At 43.4% G+C, this 17,540-nt stretch overlaps 1 protein-coding gene across 1 annotated transcript in view; it reads right to left on the reverse strand.

Annotated features, from left to right (window-relative positions):
* Window positions 1–4,287: 4,287 nt before the first annotated feature.
* Window positions 4,288–17,540, reverse strand: part of CAGE1 (cancer antigen 1) — a 28,984-nt gene continuing 15,731 nt past the window's right edge. Inside the window, exons 8-13 of the mRNA XM_034759556.1 lie at window positions 14,969–15,073; window positions 13,305–13,385; window positions 11,016–11,123; window positions 9,844–9,914; window positions 4,877–4,945; window positions 4,288–4,294 (exon numbers count right to left, since the gene is read on the reverse strand). Coding sequence (XP_034615447.1) covers window positions 4,288–4,294; window positions 4,877–4,945; window positions 9,844–9,914; window positions 11,016–11,123; window positions 13,305–13,385; window positions 14,969–15,073 — 441 coding nt within the window. The remainder of the gene's footprint in view (window positions 4,295–4,876; window positions 4,946–9,843; window positions 9,915–11,015; window positions 11,124–13,304; window positions 13,386–14,968; window positions 15,074–17,540) is intronic.

The following is a 17,540-nucleotide window of genomic DNA, read 5'->3' on the forward strand; positions in this document are numbered from 1 at the left end:
ATGTGATTAGGTCCTATGATGATGTCACTTGAATAGATATGTGGACAGAGTTGGCATCGGGGTTTGTTACAAGGATAGGTTCCTGGGTTAGTGGTTTTGTTCAGTGATGTGTGGTTGCTGGTGAGTATTTGCTTTAGGTTGGGGGGTTGTCTGTAAGCGAAGACAGGTCTGTCTCCCAAGATCTGTGAGAGTAAAGGATCATCTTTCAGGATAGGTTGTAGATCTCTGATAATGCGCTGGAGAGGTTTTAGTTGGGGGCTGAAGGTGACAGCTAGTGGTGTTCTGTTATTTTCTTTGTTGGGCCTGTCTTGTAGGAGGTGACTTCTGGTGCCATGACTATGTTTTGTCCATTTTAATAAAGTGAGATAACCCACACTTCTGTTCTAAATGCAGCACCGCCTGCATTTATTAATGCCAGCCCTACTTTTTTTGCATGTGTGTGTGTGGGGAGAACTAACCCCACCCCAACACACATGTCATAACTCACCAAGACTCTCATGCTGCTGGCTGGGGGCTCACCCTTCATTGGGGTTAAATCAGTGGTTCTCAAACGTTTGTACTGGTGACCCCGTTCAAATAGCAAGTCTCTGAGTGTGACTCCCCCAATAAATAAAAAATACTTTTTTATATATTTAACACCATTATAAATGCTGGAGGCAAAGCATGGTTTGGGGTGGAAGATGACAGCTCACGACCCCCAGGTAATAACCTGGTGACCCCCTGAGGGGGCCCGACACCCAGTTTGAGAACCCCTGGGTTAAATCAAGGCAGGACAGTGTGAACCCCCCCCCCACCATCCACTCCCAGGCACTGGCTTCTCCACCCAAGATGGTCCATGTCCACTAGCGTAGCTAGTGGAGTGCAGGGGAAGCAGTTGCTTCCCCTCAACACATTTTTGAAAAGCGGTGCCTAAAAGGGCCCTGCAGCTGTCCACCCCTTCCCTGGCTCACTTCCCCCTCCTCCCGTCCCCTGAACGCTCCGCCCCCAGCTCCTCCCCCTCCTCTGCTTCCCGTGAATCACACGTTCGCGGGAAGTCTAAAAACAAGCAGGGGGCAGGCCGGTGGCAGCAGCAGGTAAGCTGGGGGGAGATGCGAGAAGGAGGGCTCCGGGGAGACGAGACAAGACGCAATGCGGCCCAGGCCGATTGGCTCCCACTGGTCCTGGCCAAGCGGCTCCGGCTGGCCCCAGCGTCCCTGGCTTGGCTCGGCCCCGGGGCGCCGGCCTGGTCCCGGCCCTGGCAGCTCCGGCCCCAGCGGCTTTGGCTCGGACCGGGCCCCGCGGCGCTGGCCCGGTCCCAGCCTTCATGGCGCCGGCCGAGCGCGTCGGCCTGCTCCCGGCCCTGGAAGCTCTGTCCCGGCTCGGCCCCAGCAGCGCCGGCTGAGCATCCCTGGTGGCTCCGGTCCCAGCAGCTCCGGCTTGGCCTGGGCCCCGCGGCGCAGGCCCTCTCCCAGCCTTGGAGGCTCCGGCTCGGCCCCGGCGGCGCCGGCTGAGCACCCCTGGTGGCTCCGGCCCCAGGGCACCGGCCGAGTACGCCGGCCCCGGTTTCGGCCCTGGCTGAGCGGCGCCGGCCGAACACCCCCGGCCCCAACGGCTCTGGCCCCAGGGCGGCAGTCCTAGTTCCCGGAATGCGGCCGGAGGCTGCGGCTTTCCCCCCCCCCATCTCTGCCATGAGGAGCCCTCCGGCCTCCCCGAAGCCTGTGCCTGCTGCTCCGCCGGGGGGAGCTGCCAGCCCCAGCTAGCCTTCGCTGCCAGCCCGGTCCTGGCCCCCTCCCCCCGGCCCGAGCCCCTCCAAGGGAGGGGCGCAGCGTGGCTGCAGGAGCCAAGGGGGGGTGTGTCTCGGCCGGCCAGAGGAGGAGGTATGGGGGGCGCCTTTTTTAGGTTTGCTCCCCCTGCACTTAGGACCTGGCTATGCCACTGTCCATGTCCCATGGTGGCACCTGGCATCTCTTTGGGGCAGGATACTGATAGATGAAATGGACATGTCAGGCACTGGGTCTTTCCATGGTGTGTCGCTCACCAGGACCCGACATCTCCAGAAGCTCAGATTAGGGCTTTGTTCAGTGTTGCTAACTCTCATGATTCTGTTGTGAAACTTTTGGTATTTGGTGTTTTGTTTCTTAAACCATGGGATCAATATGAGTTGTGTGTGCATGTGTTGCGCACTTGCCAGGAATAAATGCGTAATGTGCTTACATCTTATCACAGTTAAGCAGGTGCCTATGTACTTTTCAACTGGGGCCTATAAGCCTGATTCAATGTCCTTTGAAGTCAATGGAAAGATGGCTGTTGACTTTTGTGAGAATTGAGTCAGGGCCCATATGCGTTACAGTACTTTTGCATATAAAAGTGCTGTAATTTCAAACAGCCAACCATCTAGCAAAACTATGAGGCCTGATTTTCTGCAAACTAGTAAGAACCAGAGATGCCAAATTTTCTATTTAGTAATATATTTCAAAACAATTCCTAGTTTCTCTGAATACTGTTGAGAATTAAACTTTCTTAATATTATAATGATGAGTGAATTGTTTAATTAAACAAACTACGTTAAAAGAACACTAATACGGTTGCAAAGTCAACTACTCAAAAGTTAAAAATTCAACCTTAATTTGTTCTCCTTGCACACATTCATTATGATACAGTATTTAACTGCATGACCACATACTATTTTTTGCTTCATTCAGTGCTCAGGATGGATGGTGCTTACTTAACAAGCAGCTATTCAACATTTTGTTTTCTATTAATAGTTCAGTGCATGGCCCCAGGTCTTATTGCACAGTATCCAAACCCTGCTCTGAAGACAATTATTAATTTCCTCCAGAAGGCACTGCATAATTGAGCCTTAAACCTGCAGCTGCTTATTACATTATTCCATGCAGACTCATTTGTATAACCTGCAGTGTTTCAAATGCTCCCAGTTTAAAGTTGGAGTTTATTTTTAAATCCCCCACCACAGATAGGCTAGGCATAGAATGAGATACCTGCATTGGCTTCTCCACATAAATAATCCCAGGCTTGTCAACTACCAGGCTCTCCAACGTCAAACTGGTAGGAATTTTTTACTATTAATCAAAATGCAAGATATATATTGAGTTTGAAACTGGGAAAAGCCTTCCCCAGTCCAGTATGCAAAGCACTCAGGAATGAATCCACTGCATCCAAAAGCTGCCCTCAAACTTTCAGTTTTCTCCCATTGTTAATTCAGTAATTTATATACAAAGGAAAGGTGTAAAATGAATAGTGTTTTGTCCATGGTAAGACATCACTCGAACACATGCAATTTGCTGCTCTGACAGTGACAGAGAGAATATTTCATCTTCTGTTCTTTAGTATCTACATTGTTTCCATTTGATTTTTGAATGGCTTGACCCTGTAAATTATAGGAAAAAACATAAATCACAGTCTGAAGATTTCTCTAGGGTTTTTTTTTTAACTTCTCATTCTTAATGTATTGAAATGCTCTTATGCATTGATTTACAATAAAGTCTAATCTGAAACTGGATAAGACCCTCTGAATCAGTGGCTCTCAAACTTTTGTACTGGTGACCCCTTTCACATAGCAAGCCTTTGAGTGCGATCCCCCTTATAAATTAAAAACACTTTTTTATATATTTAACACCATTATAAATGCTGGATGCAAAGCAGGGTTTGGGGTGGGGGTTGACGGTTCGCGACTCCCCATGTAATAACCTCATGAGCCCCGAGGGTTCCCAACCCCCAGTTTGAGAACCCCTGCTCTAAATCCTGGTTATTGGGGCAAGTATCTCTCAGCAGATAATATCCAAACAGATATATTTTGCCAACTTTTCTGAAAATAAGTCACTTTTGATTACAAACAATCGTTGGCAACATTCTTTGACTTACCTCAGACATGGCTTTTGGAAAAGCCGGCCAACATCTTTGCCTGTGGAAATTACAAAGATAGGTTGTTTCTGTGACATAGGAGGTTTCCTGTTTGGTGTGCTAGAACCTGGAATGATATCCTAACATCTTTTAGACAACAAAGATGAAAATTCTTTTCTAACTGAATTAACTGACCGCTGCCCCATATCAATTTATAAATGGACACTAAACTGTATGGTGCTGCTACTAAAATTGCTAGAGGTGTATTCTAACTCATGGGGGGTGGAAGGCATGTTTGAGAAGAGCTGGGATAGCCTGTATAGCCCTAGGGAAAGGTTGATTGTTGTTATTTATAGTGTTGTAGCACTTGAAGGCCTCAATTAGGCTGGGGCCCCATTGTGCTAGGCACTGTATAAACAGTAAATGACAGACCCTGTAACAAAGACCTCACAGTCTAAAAGAAAACATAACAAGTGTGTTAAACAAGCAAGCAGGTAAGGGGACATTGACAGGAAACACTAATAGTAGGATGTTTTAGCATAGACTAGCTGTGTGCTCAGTTCACAGGTGTAATAAGCCAATCAGTAGCAGTAGTCATTATTATCACAACTTGATTATATGATACAACTCCCCTCTGATACTATTTCTGTGAATCAAAGGAGCATTGGGAATTCCCTGTCAAGACACCTACAGAAGATGTGATTGTTTATCCAAGAGATATGGACAAACATCTTTGTATTGGATTACCAACCCCACAGGTTTGTTCTGGAGTCTCCAGGAATTAAAGATTAATCTTTAATTAAAGATTATTATGTCACTTGATGAAACCTCCATGAATACATACAACCAAAATCGGCAATGCTACTTTGTATTAAAAAGAGTTATTTTCAGCTAGAAGGGGCTGACCATGACAGTGTTTAGTTGTATAATTTTTTTTCCTGCAAAAAGGGCCCTCAGTTCATAGTATCTAGTATAAAAAGGGTTGATTTTTTTTTTTAAACCTGTTGTTCCGGGATTTGAACTATATGATGTTTACCTCAGCTTTCTTGCTTTCATTTTGAACTTCTTTATTAAGTCTTCCAGATGCTTGTTTCTTTTCTCTAAACTGTCAACAAGAGACAATGTAACTGTTTTTATATATCATTTTATATATAAAATAAGGATATATATATATTGGATAGATACTGTACACATATATATCCTTATTTTTCAGTAAAAATATTTTTTTTAGGTGCAGTACAGAAATTAAGACTCTCAAACTGTCTCTTCTGCATGTACTGTATGTGAAGCCACTGGGTGAATAGGGGTGGGTGGGTTGAAGGGGGTATAGAAGGCAATTTGGGCAGCAGTGTCATCAGTGTAACATTACATTTTATGTCTGCCTAATTTTTCTTTCAACTCAGAATGATGTGCTGTATTTGTGTTCCCAGTGCCTGGCTGAGATTGGCACTTGAATGAGAACAAGCTGAAGATTAATTCAAACATGATGGAGGTAATGCTTGTGGGATAGAGAGAATTCTTGGGGGTATAGCTGGGGTGATTCCTGCAATCACTGTTGAAGAGGTGTCGTCCCACCTTTTGTCCAAGAGGTTCACAACCGGGGGTGCTTTTGGGTCCCCAACTGCTCCTAGAATCTCAGGTGCCTTTGGTGGCCAAAAGTGCTTTGTACCTGCAGTTATTACTGTTAGATCTGGACCTTGCTATGGCTATTCATATCATTGAGACTTCAAGACTGGATTACTTGGCTATTGAGCAGGGTTAGTCATCAATATTCCTGGAACAACACTGGTTTCCTATTTACTTCTGGATTCAGTTCAAAGTGGTAACTTTGGTGTATAAGGTTCTGATGCAGCAAAACACTTAAACATGTGCTTAATTTTAAACACCTGAATAGACCCATTGATTTCAGCAGGACTACTCATATGGTTAAATATGAGAACATGTTCAAGTGCTTTTCTGAACCAAGGCCTAAAGTCTTGGGAGGTTTGGGCCCGAGTTACCTAGAGACTTCTTCTCCTCTCGTGTTTGGTAGCAGGAGCTGAAATCAGATGAGTCCCATGGGCCTGCCAGGGATATCAGCTCTGGCAGCTCCTTCATGGAGCCATCAGCATGGGCGTGTACCTGGCGCAGTTCACTCCCATCCCTGATGCCTGTCCATTTTGCAGCGTGAGGGAGACCCTGGCGCACATTTATCTGTAGTGCGCCAGGTTGCAGCCCCTTTTCCAGCTCCTCCAGAGCCTCCTTTTGAGGTTCCGGCTGCACTTTTCCCCACACCTTTTCATATATGCACACCCTGTCCGTGGCCCCATGAAGTCAAAAGACCTCCTCATCAACCTCCTCCTGGCACTGGCCAAAATGGCTATCTATGATACCAGGAGGAGGATGGGAAGGTACTCTGCCACTGTGGGGCCTACTTCTATTTCTCCCTTGTTTCACGCATCCAGGCAGAGTTCCTCTGGGCAGCGTATGGTGGCTCCCTAGCCATCTTTGAGGAGCAGCGGACACTGTCCAGGGTTCTCTTCTTGGTGTCCCCCTCCAAATCCCTGATTTTGAACCTATGACCCTCACTTCTGTCCCTGCTTAATCATTTGTTGTCCCCCGCGATCAGTTGAACCCTGGGTTTAGTGGCTCCTCCTCTTAGGCTGGGGGAAAAGTCTTTTGATAAGGGCAGATTTACGCTAGAATTCAATAGATGAAATTAGATGAGGCACTCCAGATATCAGTTCTTAGAATGAAATATCTGGAACTGTTAACAGGTTGTTCTTACTGAACATCACTCAACTCAGGAAGATTCTTGCCTCTGGTGAACCCAGAGAACCACAGTATGTTGACCTTTAAGACACATTGCCTGCCTGAGTGGGGGTGGAAGTGCATATGTGAGGAGTTGGTGAGTTAATATTTAAGTTGTTTTTGGGGAAAATCTCTTCCTTTAAAAGTTGTATAAACTGTTTTTTCTTACACATCTTTATACATGCACCTTGATTTTGTAATTGGATGCATTTTATTAATTAAATATAGCTTTTATAGAGAAGGCCTATAGAATTTGAGAGAGAATTATAACATGTTTATAGAATTTTTAACCAGGCTAGGAAATCTACAAGACAGGGTACTGGACCAGGAATCAGGACACCTGGGTTCTACTGACCTGTTGTGTGAACTTGGGCAAGTCACTTTATCTCTCTGTGCCTCAATTTCTCCTCTCACCCTTTTTCTGTCTTATTTATTTAGAATGTAAGGCCCAGTTCCTCAAAGGCATTTAGGCATCTAACTCTCACTGATTTCAATGGGAGTTAGGTGACCCTGGAACATTGAAGATCTAGGTGTAAGGTACTTGGGGTTAAGACTGTGTCTTATTATGTGACTACACAGTGCCTATCACAATGGGTCCCAAATCTCAGTTGGGGTCTCTAAATAATAATAATAAATACATATCTGATCAACCCATACAATTCAATAGCAGCGATATAATTCTCTATTAAATTCTATAGTTTTCTAGAGTAATTCTATAGAGCCATATAATGTCTATGGAATCCTGTCAGTTTCAGCCCTATTATATTTCTATAGGACTTTTCTAAAAGGTAAATGACTATTGTATATAATCATTATAACTAATAATAGGTCTTATTGGAAAATCTTACAATGGGATTTTCCCAATAAAGCATATATTTTACAGAACACACATTTTACTATTTATTACTTCACTACATGTATTACTATACTATTAAGTCAAAGTTTTCAGAATTGGCCTTTTGTTTTGGTTGCCAAAATTTTTGGATTCCAAAATTGAGATACCTAATTTTCAAAGTCATGAGATCCCACAATTCTAATTGAAGTCAATGGGATTTGCAGATCTTTAGCATCTCTGAAAACCAGGCCCAAGGCATCTCAGGTTGGGCATTCAAAATCTGAGGCCACTTTTGAAAATGTTGGTTTTAGTCAATAAGCCCCTGAGTCAAGTGTTTGATAGAGGCTTTTTAGTCTTCCCTGTCTTGTGTTGGATTTCTCAAATTAGAAAACAATAACAGGAAAATAAAGCATGTTTTAAAATTGTAGTAGGCCCAGAAATAGATATTGAATGTCCCTACTTGCCAGACAATGGGAGACTTAAGTAGAAATATAAGTTTTAACTTGCGTTTTTAATCCCCCCCCCCCCATATGAAATCCTCTGACACTTACTGGATTGATAAAGATAGTCCATAATACATATTTCTGTGATATAACTGACACCACTAGTCCCATGCAATCTATATGGGATATATCTTAGCCTTTGGAAATAGGTTTGAATTAAATAACCTTATTATCTCTTATATATTTAAACTACTACATGTTTTTACAAACTCAGGCCCTGGTTCAGGGCAGCAGTCCAGCACATGTTTAACATTAAAAGCATGTGCTGAAGTGCTGCCCTGAATCAAAGCTTCAATGACCAGTCTTGAGAACCTTATTTACAGAGCTTGGTGTTTACTACCCTTAGCAGACCTGCTGATGTACTTTGTACTACTCATGATAATAAGTACTGTGCATAGTGCAGGATTGGGCCTTGTCATTGTTACCATATCATTTCCTGTCTTGTAACAGTAAAATAAATTTGTTACAGGATATGATGTCATCTGAAAATCAATGGGAGTAGGGAGCACTCAGCACCTCAGAGGAGTGGGCCCTAGGAGTCCATGCCTGCTCCTAGTGAAATCCAATGGCAAATCTCCCATTGACTTCAATGGTGTTATGATTAGGCATTTAGGCTGGGATTTTCAAAAGCACTTTAAGATGTTTAAACTTTGAGCTCCCATAAAATTCATTAGGATTTCAGGCAACTAACTGTCTTGTGTTCCTTTGAGAATCACAGCCTTAAGAGTTTTAGTTTCCAGAAAGGAATTGTTGCTGTTATACTGCAACAACATTTTCTCAAAAACATCTAGATTTTTATTCTGTCTAAAGAATAGTGATAACTGTTTGAAGATTAAACAAATAAAAAGAAGATGAGAAATAAATGTGCTGTCAGCTTGACCACTTTCAATGTACTTGTCAGACACAGAAGAAATAGAAACAGAAGATAGTTGTTGAAAGATCAAGTGATCTAGATAATTTTATTGTCGTTGTTAAGGAGAAAGATGGAACTGATCATGACTCTTTCAAGTACATTAGGAAGTGTACCACAATGGTTGAAGCACTCCAAATAGCCACACTTAAAAAAAATTTCCAACTTCCATTTGGTGTTGGTGGGTTTGTTTCTGTTTGTTGGTTTTGGGGAGAAGATTGATACCAAAAAGTGTTATAAATAATATACAAGCCCCAAGCTGTATATATTGCAAAGCTCTTATCCCAGTTCTCAACTGGAATGGTGCAAGTTGGCCCTAAATTAGGCATAGCCAGGCCTGGGAAAGGCTCCCATTTTAATGGGATGCTTAATGTAAGTCAGCAGTAACAGCTCCTATGTCCCTCTCCCATTGCCACTGTAGGGAGCATGGCCAAAGCCAACAGAGGCGGCTCCCCTGCACTCTGACAATCTGCAGATGTCATATCAACTCTTTGGGACAGATGTAAGCCAATAAATTGTAAATTGGTCCACTGCAGTTAGTGTAAGTGGGATCCAACCCTTAGGCTGTTCTAATGTACATTGGGTGAATGCTCCATGACACATCTTTACCAAGATAAGACCACGTTTGCAATCCCCTTCCAAAGATTCACTGTTTACTTCATGACTGCAGCAGAGGATGGAGGCCTACCCTTTTAGTTTTGGTGATATGTACTGTACAAAACAACTGATCTTTGTTCTCATTTTTTATGTTGTACAGGATCTAGCACATTTCAGTAATTATAAAATATAAAAATACTGTCATATCAAGGAGCATTATTTATTCATTGTCTCCCTGAATAAGGGAAGCAAGAGAAAATATCTCTCTCTCTCTCTCTCTCTCTCTCTCTCACACACACACACACACACACACACACACACCCCTCTGCAAAATAAAGGAACTCAAGTAATTAGTTCAGTCAACCTACTATGATATCTGGGAACTTGCTATCTCAAGCCTTTGGTCAGCACATTCAATAATTTCCTCATATGATGTTACCTTTCAAAATAAAATCATCAAGCGATTAGCTGCTGTGTAATATCTAAAACAGCAAAAGAAGGTTTCCACAAAGCAATACATTCTCATCTCCATAGGCCCTGCATTTGTATGTGTTGCTCCCACTGGCCCTAATGAGAATTCCACAGCTATATCCTATTTGTCCTGCTCCATGCAGATAATCCCACTGACTTTAGAGGGACTAACCATGTGAATAAAGTAAGCAAGATTTGGCTCATATGCTAAATTTCTACACACAGTTTAGCTTGCTTTTCTATCAAAGTATATCGAACCCAGCTATCTGTTGTTTAGAGGTTTCCCATCCAGGTACTGACCTGGCCTGACTCTGCTTACCTTGTGAGATCTGACAAAGAGTTCACAAGTCTAAGAAGACTATTAACATAAGATAGGTTGGAAGAGGGGGAAAAACATACAATTTAAACAAATGTCCTGAAAATGTCAGCTTTCCATTGTGTCAGATTAACATGTAGAGTTTCTGCTATACAATCACACTTGTACCTTGCATGTCAAGCTACCCAAATCTCCTTGAAGCTTCTCGTTTTCTCCTGTGAGCCTCTTGCATTCTTCTTCCTTTAGCACCAGATGGTTTTCCAGTTTTGTAATCTCAGAAAAACAATACAAATATTTCATTGACAGTTACTGTCTTAAACGTATCCTGTTAAACATCAGAAATAAAGAGCTACCACTCAGAATGGAAGAGTGGAAGATAGAGGGCAGCCATGATTTCCTGAAAAAGGAGAGTGGTCTTTGCAAGCCTTTATTTGTCACTTGTCTCAGTTCCCAAACTGTAAAGTGAGGATAACGTTGCTTGTACTTACAGGGTATTGTGAGACATAAATCAATATTTGTAAAGTATTTTGAGGCTCCCAGATGGCAAGCACTATAAATAGAAAATGCCATTACTTATCACCACCAGAATGTGTTTATGTTTGTGTGTGTATGTACATATATCCAGAGGAGTATATAAGGGTCACCAGACTTAGGAAGGGAACTAGAATTCAGTGTGAAAAAGCGGTATTGTACACTGATTTCCAACAAAAATAACTTCCAAGGCCTTATTCTGTCAGATACTGGTTTCCTCACCTGGCAATGGAGGTCATCACTTTGGTTATGGTATTCATCCAGTTTTGTTCTCAGCAAATCAAGCAGTTCTGTGCCGTTCCCAGTTTCCTCTTGACCAGCACCTGCATCCTATGTATAAATGTGCCATTAAGGAAAATTGGGTCAAATCCAATATTAGTCATTAAACTTGTTTCCTTTTCTATAATAATGGATTTCAAGTTCCATAATGTAATTAGTCTATTTTTACAACTATTATCCAAACCACACAATCTACCAAAGATTAGTTTGGTCTTCAACACACTACATTTTTTTAAAAATTTGCTTGTCAAAATTAGGACAATATAGTCTCGTGCTTGATTCTCTACTTGTTAATCCAGGTGTAAACTGGTGTAATTCTGCTGATTTTAGAAGTGTTACACTTACCTAAAACTGGAGTAATGCACTAATAACTCAAACCCTCTATTTAGTATGTTTAAGTTTTCCTAAAGACTACATCCCATAATTTAAAATGTTTGGTAAAAGTGACTGATCCACAGAGCTCTACTCATTCTGATATAACTTTTTGAAGTGTAAAATGTAAAAAGATTATGGCGCAAAATCTCACCCCAACTCCACTCCCTTTGTGACTCTCAGGCAATGTAAAGGAAGCTGAGACTCACTATAATTAAGGCTAAGATTTTGTTATGGTTATTTTTAGTAAAAGTCATGGACAGGTCACGGGCAATAAACAAAAGTTCACGGAAGCCAGGACCTCTCTGTGACTTTTCCTGCTGCTGCAGCTCCATGGTTTCCCCTGCTACTGTGGTGGCTGGGAGCTGTGGGGTTCCCCTCTGCCCACAGCAGCTAGAGGCTGCAGGGGGGCCTTTTCCAAGGTGACTGGGAGCTGCAGAGTGACCATATTTCCTAAAGAGAAAATGGGACACTCCCAGTCGCTTGCCTGAGACGCCCCCGTCCCCCCACACGAGGCTGTCACCTGTCACTGGAACCCCAAGGAGAGCCCCCTCAGGAGACTGTTGCTGGAAACTTGCAGGGGGCGCCCTGTCGCTGGTGTCGCCTGTTGCTGGAACTCTGCCAGGGCCCCGCTGGCTGCCAGCTCCAGAGTCCCGCAGCCCCCAGGACTGAAGCAGAGAATGTCATGGGGGTCTCTGGAAGTCGGATTCCGTGACTTCCATGACCTCCATGATATAAACGTAGCCTTAATTTTAATTCCCATGCAAGGAATTCCCCCAGCATTGGATGTCCCCAGATGGCACACAGATGTCAGACAGGGCTCTAGGCTGCCTTCTCTGCAGGTCCTGGTGCCAGGGGTATATCGGGACTGGGAGTGGAGAGCAAATGACCAAAGTTTGACTCCCTCAGGCAATCCCCAACTGGACTATAGCCAACTAGGAGAGGTGAGGCATGTGGCAATGAAGTATGGGTGCTGGGAAGCAAACACATCCAATTCTGAATCCTGACTTACCTGCACCTTGTCTTCTTGACAGTCAATAAAAATATAACAGCTCTTTTACAGATAAGGCATGAAATTTGGAAAGAGAAAGGAAGAGTGAAACTGGAGGCCTGTCTAAACTAGGCAAGTCACTATGTTAATGAATGGGGTAGCACCACTAGTGCTGTCTTCCCTGCAACAGAGCAGTGTGACTTCATTAGACAGTTTGGTTTATATGTATTAGTGCAGTGCATCCAAACACACCCAACTGTTATTGTACCTATGCACTGAAACTCCTTCCCCAAAGTTCCCTGCATATGTGTCCTCAACGGGGCACAGCAGCAGGTGCAAAGCCGGCAGCACTCGGATACATACATCTTGTTTTTATTGTACCGTTAGTAGTAGTGTATTCTTCTTAGCACCCAGGGCCCTAAATCAGGACTGAGACCCTATTATATTAGGCTCTATACAAATACAAAGGGTATGTCTAGGAACAATCACAGGGTGTGCAGCTCGAATAGACTTTCCTGAGCTAACTTTAATTTAGCTAGCTCAGATCCTGGAGTAGTGAAGCTGCAGCAGCCCACGCTTAGCATAGGCTTGCCCTTAAAGTAATTATCCAGAGTTCTGGGTGGGCCTGTACAGCCTGTGCTACCGCAGCTTCACTCCAGAACCCAAGCCAGCTAGATTAAAGCCAGTTTGGGTTCATCTGCTTAAACGGCAATCACACTCTCTAGCCACACCCACAGTATGAGATAATCCTGTCCCTGGAGAACTAAGTCATATTCTATTTTAATATAACCGTATATTATATTAATACTGACCAAAAAACCCAATCTACTACCTCTAATTTCTGTAACTGTTGATAATGTTGAACTCACCTCAGTCACTTGATCTTGGGAAGCTTTCTCACGAATAATTAACTCTCTCATGGCTGCTATGCTTTCCCTGTGTTTGTGTAACTAAACAGTTACAGTGATTAAAGTGTACGTGAGAGAGAGAATATATGCCACTCAAGTATAATTTATTTTTAACACAGACATCGTAGAAAAACTATCAATCACACAAGCAAATCTTGAGTGGAGAGACTCCCAACCAAAAAATACTGCTTTATAAATGATGCACAGAGCCTGGGTAGTACATTATTTATATTACTTCAGTATCTCCAGAAGGAAGCACAGCTAACAAATGTATCCAATTTATTTTGTTCAGATTTTTGTATCATGCCCATCACTATGTTCATTCAACAATTTTTATCACTTCCCATCTTAGGCCCCAATCCATGCACTGATGCAGGGGTACAGCTGCATGGAGATAATGGCAGGATCTGGGCCTTAAGGATCAAGCGTGCCTGTTAGACCCTAACCCCTGCTGGAACCCATCTCTCCCCTGGGGCTGGCTACAGATCTGTTCATTAATTTCTTTTTTATTTATTTTGATTTTCAAATCCATTTTCTCTTTTCTTCAGAGAGAACAGCAAACCTGGGTACATTAAGAGACATTTTATAGTAGTAATAGACTGCAGCAACTGACATTCCTTTTAAAGAAATTCAGAGCTCCAACTGCACTGTCATCTCTTGTAACAATATTTTGGTATCATTACAGGGGCATATTCACTCTGTAAAACGGTATGTTTATAAAAGCCTATTTATAAGGCGGTATCCAGAATGAAATGTGAGGATCAGAAGCCAGGTTCCCAAGATAAGTCAGTTTAACCAGCCGTTCAAGGTTAAGTGGGAGAACAATTTGATTCCATTTAGAAACATACACAGAGTAAGTTCCACCACTGTGCAGCACAAGATAGGGTGGCAGGATTTGTAGGTGCAGAGTATTCTCCATCCACAGTACTAGCAATGGAGCTTGAATGCTTCACCACAATGGGCTTGGTTCTAGCTCCTCCTAGTGGACCAGTACAGAAGGTATGGACACTGCATGCAGTATTGTTATTAGCATACGGCAATGTATCTGCCATTTATCCCCATTCTTTAGCGTCACTGAAATACATTGCCTGAGTTTGTTCTTGGCAGTCTTCCCAATTAAGCAGCCATGCTATCTATCTGTAAGGTTGCTGAGTAAATGATTCTACTGTATAAAATATTTTGACTGGAGTTTTGACTTACAGTCCAGTGGAACCTCTTGGCCAATTTAAAAGGTGATTAACAGAGGGATATAATACCCAGACCCACAGATCAAGGGCACTGTTTTGCTGAGTTTGCCCCAGAAATTTGGGAACATATCTCAGCAGGAATTAGAATGATAAAAAACAACAACATCATGAAATTATAGGTGATGCCTTTTATTGGAATAATTCAGAATTAAATGGGTAAGCTTTTGAGGATTGCACCTTCTTCATCAGGGACCAAACAGAGATTCAGACCTTGATGAGGACAGTTTGAGTCTCAGAAATCATTTTCATAGTCATTCCCATAGAAGACATCACCTAACTTTGTCTTGTTGTTTTGCTGAATCTGTCTTTCTTTTCGGGACAGTCTGGGCTGGCATGAGCCCTCACTTCTACCTTCACCAAGAATGAGGGAAGATTTACCTCTTTCTCCAAGGTTTTCTTTTTAAGGGTGACGTTCTTCATTTTTTCTCCCAATTCAGTAATCATTTCACTCTTCTTGGAATATTCAGTGGTAGAATCCATGTCCTAGTAAGCATAACAGTGGGACAGCATTAACAATGTTTAAATAGTCAGACTAATGAGATTTACCAGGCCTAACTGAGGTCTGTTCAGAACCATCAGGTTCTGAACTTGTTCCCTAGGCCAGATAGTGCTAGGAACAGTAGTGACTTTAAGGGGAAAGAACACCTAATATTGTTGTTCAGTGACATCCTGATGGCCTGCCCAGAGATAGTTCACATCTAGAGGTTCTTTGCTGCAAGTCCAACCACTAGGCTTTTAATCATGTAACAGCAGTACCCTGTGATCTGCACCTTGTTAGTTTCCAGGTGGAGTTTAAGATGTCTGTTTTAATTTACATTGTCCCAAATGGTTTGGAACCACCTGCCTACCTGAGAGATTGGCTCCCTTACCTTGTGGCACAATCTCATCTGTGATCAGTGAAGATTTTTGTAGCTGGAGAGCCCTGGCTTAAACAGGAAGGGCCTGCTGATAGGACATTTTCCATGAGGGATCCGTGACTCTAGAACTTACTTCCCCCTTGGTTTACCAGAGCACAGATTTGTGAACCTTCCCGACATGCTGGAAAGGACCATCTTTCTTCTCTTCCTGTTTGGGAAGCATGACTTGAAGGACATGGATTGAATAATGTAGGGAAGGGGAGATTAGCTAGGATTACTGTGGTGGGAAAACATAACTATGCCAGTGGTGGGAGATTTAGTTTATTACATATAATGATTTCAGTGTTTCCTTATCTATTATAAAAATTCCTAGAGCAATAGGTGGACACTTGAAATAAGTAAAAAATGAATGACAGAAAGGAAGGATTGAGGGGAATAAAAATAATTCTCTCTCCCTCCCAAAGACTCCCCAAGGATTTGCCTGTGATTAAAATTGAAGGGTAGGCTTGAAGTCAAAGTGGGAGCTGTTCTCCTTTGGAATTTTATGTGTGCATTATTTATTTTTATTACAATAGCAACTACAGGCCCATTATGTTAGCCACTGTACATACACTTAGCAAGACACATCCTCTATCTCAAAAAGCTTACCATCCAATTAGACTAGACAAACTAAGGGATGGGAAAAATGGAATCTTATTCCCCTTTGATAGATGGGAACTGAAGCATAGAGAGAGTAAAACCCTGGTCCCGCAACGGATGATGTGCGATTGCAGCAGTACACCCACAATAGATCACTTCTCTTCACTGGGGCTCCACATGGGCTCACTGCCACTACATGCAGTTAGTTGAAGAACCAGGACTCAGTGACTTGACCAATGTCATACAGGATGTCTGTGACAGAAATTGAACCCAGATCTCCTGAATCCCAGTCCAGTTGTGTAGGATTTGATCCCTGGTTTTAATTTTGTCCTTTGTTCTGCTCTGAATTTGTCAAAGAGGGCTTAAATAAACACTCAAAATATTGAATAAAATATAGACATATTAAGAAATTAAATGATTAAATAACAAACATATCCTATATAGGAATAGCCAGTAATGCTGTTGTACATCATGAAACAGCCATACAACTGAGGAAGAATTCACCACTTCACTGATCCTTGGGTTTTGAAAATTCTTTACTCTTTTCAAACACTGAACTAAAATTAGTCCAATATGAGTTTTAAATTGTCCGTTTCTATCTCTTCTCTTCTTCCACGGGGCTTGTAGCTGTTCTGCCATGCAAGGAGTCCATACAACTTTAAAGGTCTTCAGTATGGTTTGAACAGAATAGGCCAGTGCTCCATTTCCTGTACATGCCACATACTGTATTACTAGGGTTACCATTCGTCCGGATTTACCCGGACATGTCCTCCTTTTTGTACTAAAAATAGCGTCCGGGGGGAATTTGTAAAGCACTCACAATGTCCGGGATTTCCCCCTCCCCCGGCAGAGCAGAGCGAGCGGCTGGGAGGGCTGCAGGAAAGTCCCGGGCTGGACTCCGGAGCAGCTGGAGAGGAGCTCCGCCCTGCATTCTGAGCAAGTGTCTCAGCACAAAGTGCAGCCCTCCCCTTTTGCAACTGGAAGCGGTTTCTGCCATGCAGCGTAGCAAAACGGGAGCGAGAGCACTTTGTGCTGATACAAGGGCAGTTCTCCCCTGCAGCCCGGTCCGGACCAGGGACCGGGTTTTGTTGTGCTGGGGAGCTCAGCCACGTGTCCGGCTCGCACAGAGCCCAACACCCTGTTCTGAGCAGCAGGGTAAGGGGGCAGGAGAAGGGGCAGGGAGGTTCTGGAGGGGGCAGTCAAGAAACGGGGGGGGGCTTTTTGGGGGGAGTGGAGAAAGTTTTGGGCAGTCAGGGTACAGGTAGGGGGTGGGGTTCTGGAGGGCAGTTAGGAGCAGGGGTCCCAGGAGGGGGCAGTCAGGGGACAAGGAGCAGGGTGGGGGGCTGAGAGTTCTGGGGGGGAGCTGTCAGGGGGCAGGCGTGGGGAGAGGGATCGGAGCAGTCAGGGGACAGGGAGCAGAGGGGTTTAGATGGGTTGGGAGTTCTGGGGGGGGG

Source organism: Trachemys scripta, chromosome 2 (genome assembly GCF_013100865.1).
Source record: "Trachemys scripta elegans isolate TJP31775 chromosome 2, CAS_Tse_1.0, whole genome shotgun sequence".
Taxonomy (NCBI): domain Eukaryota; kingdom Metazoa; phylum Chordata; order Testudines; family Emydidae; genus Trachemys; species Trachemys scripta.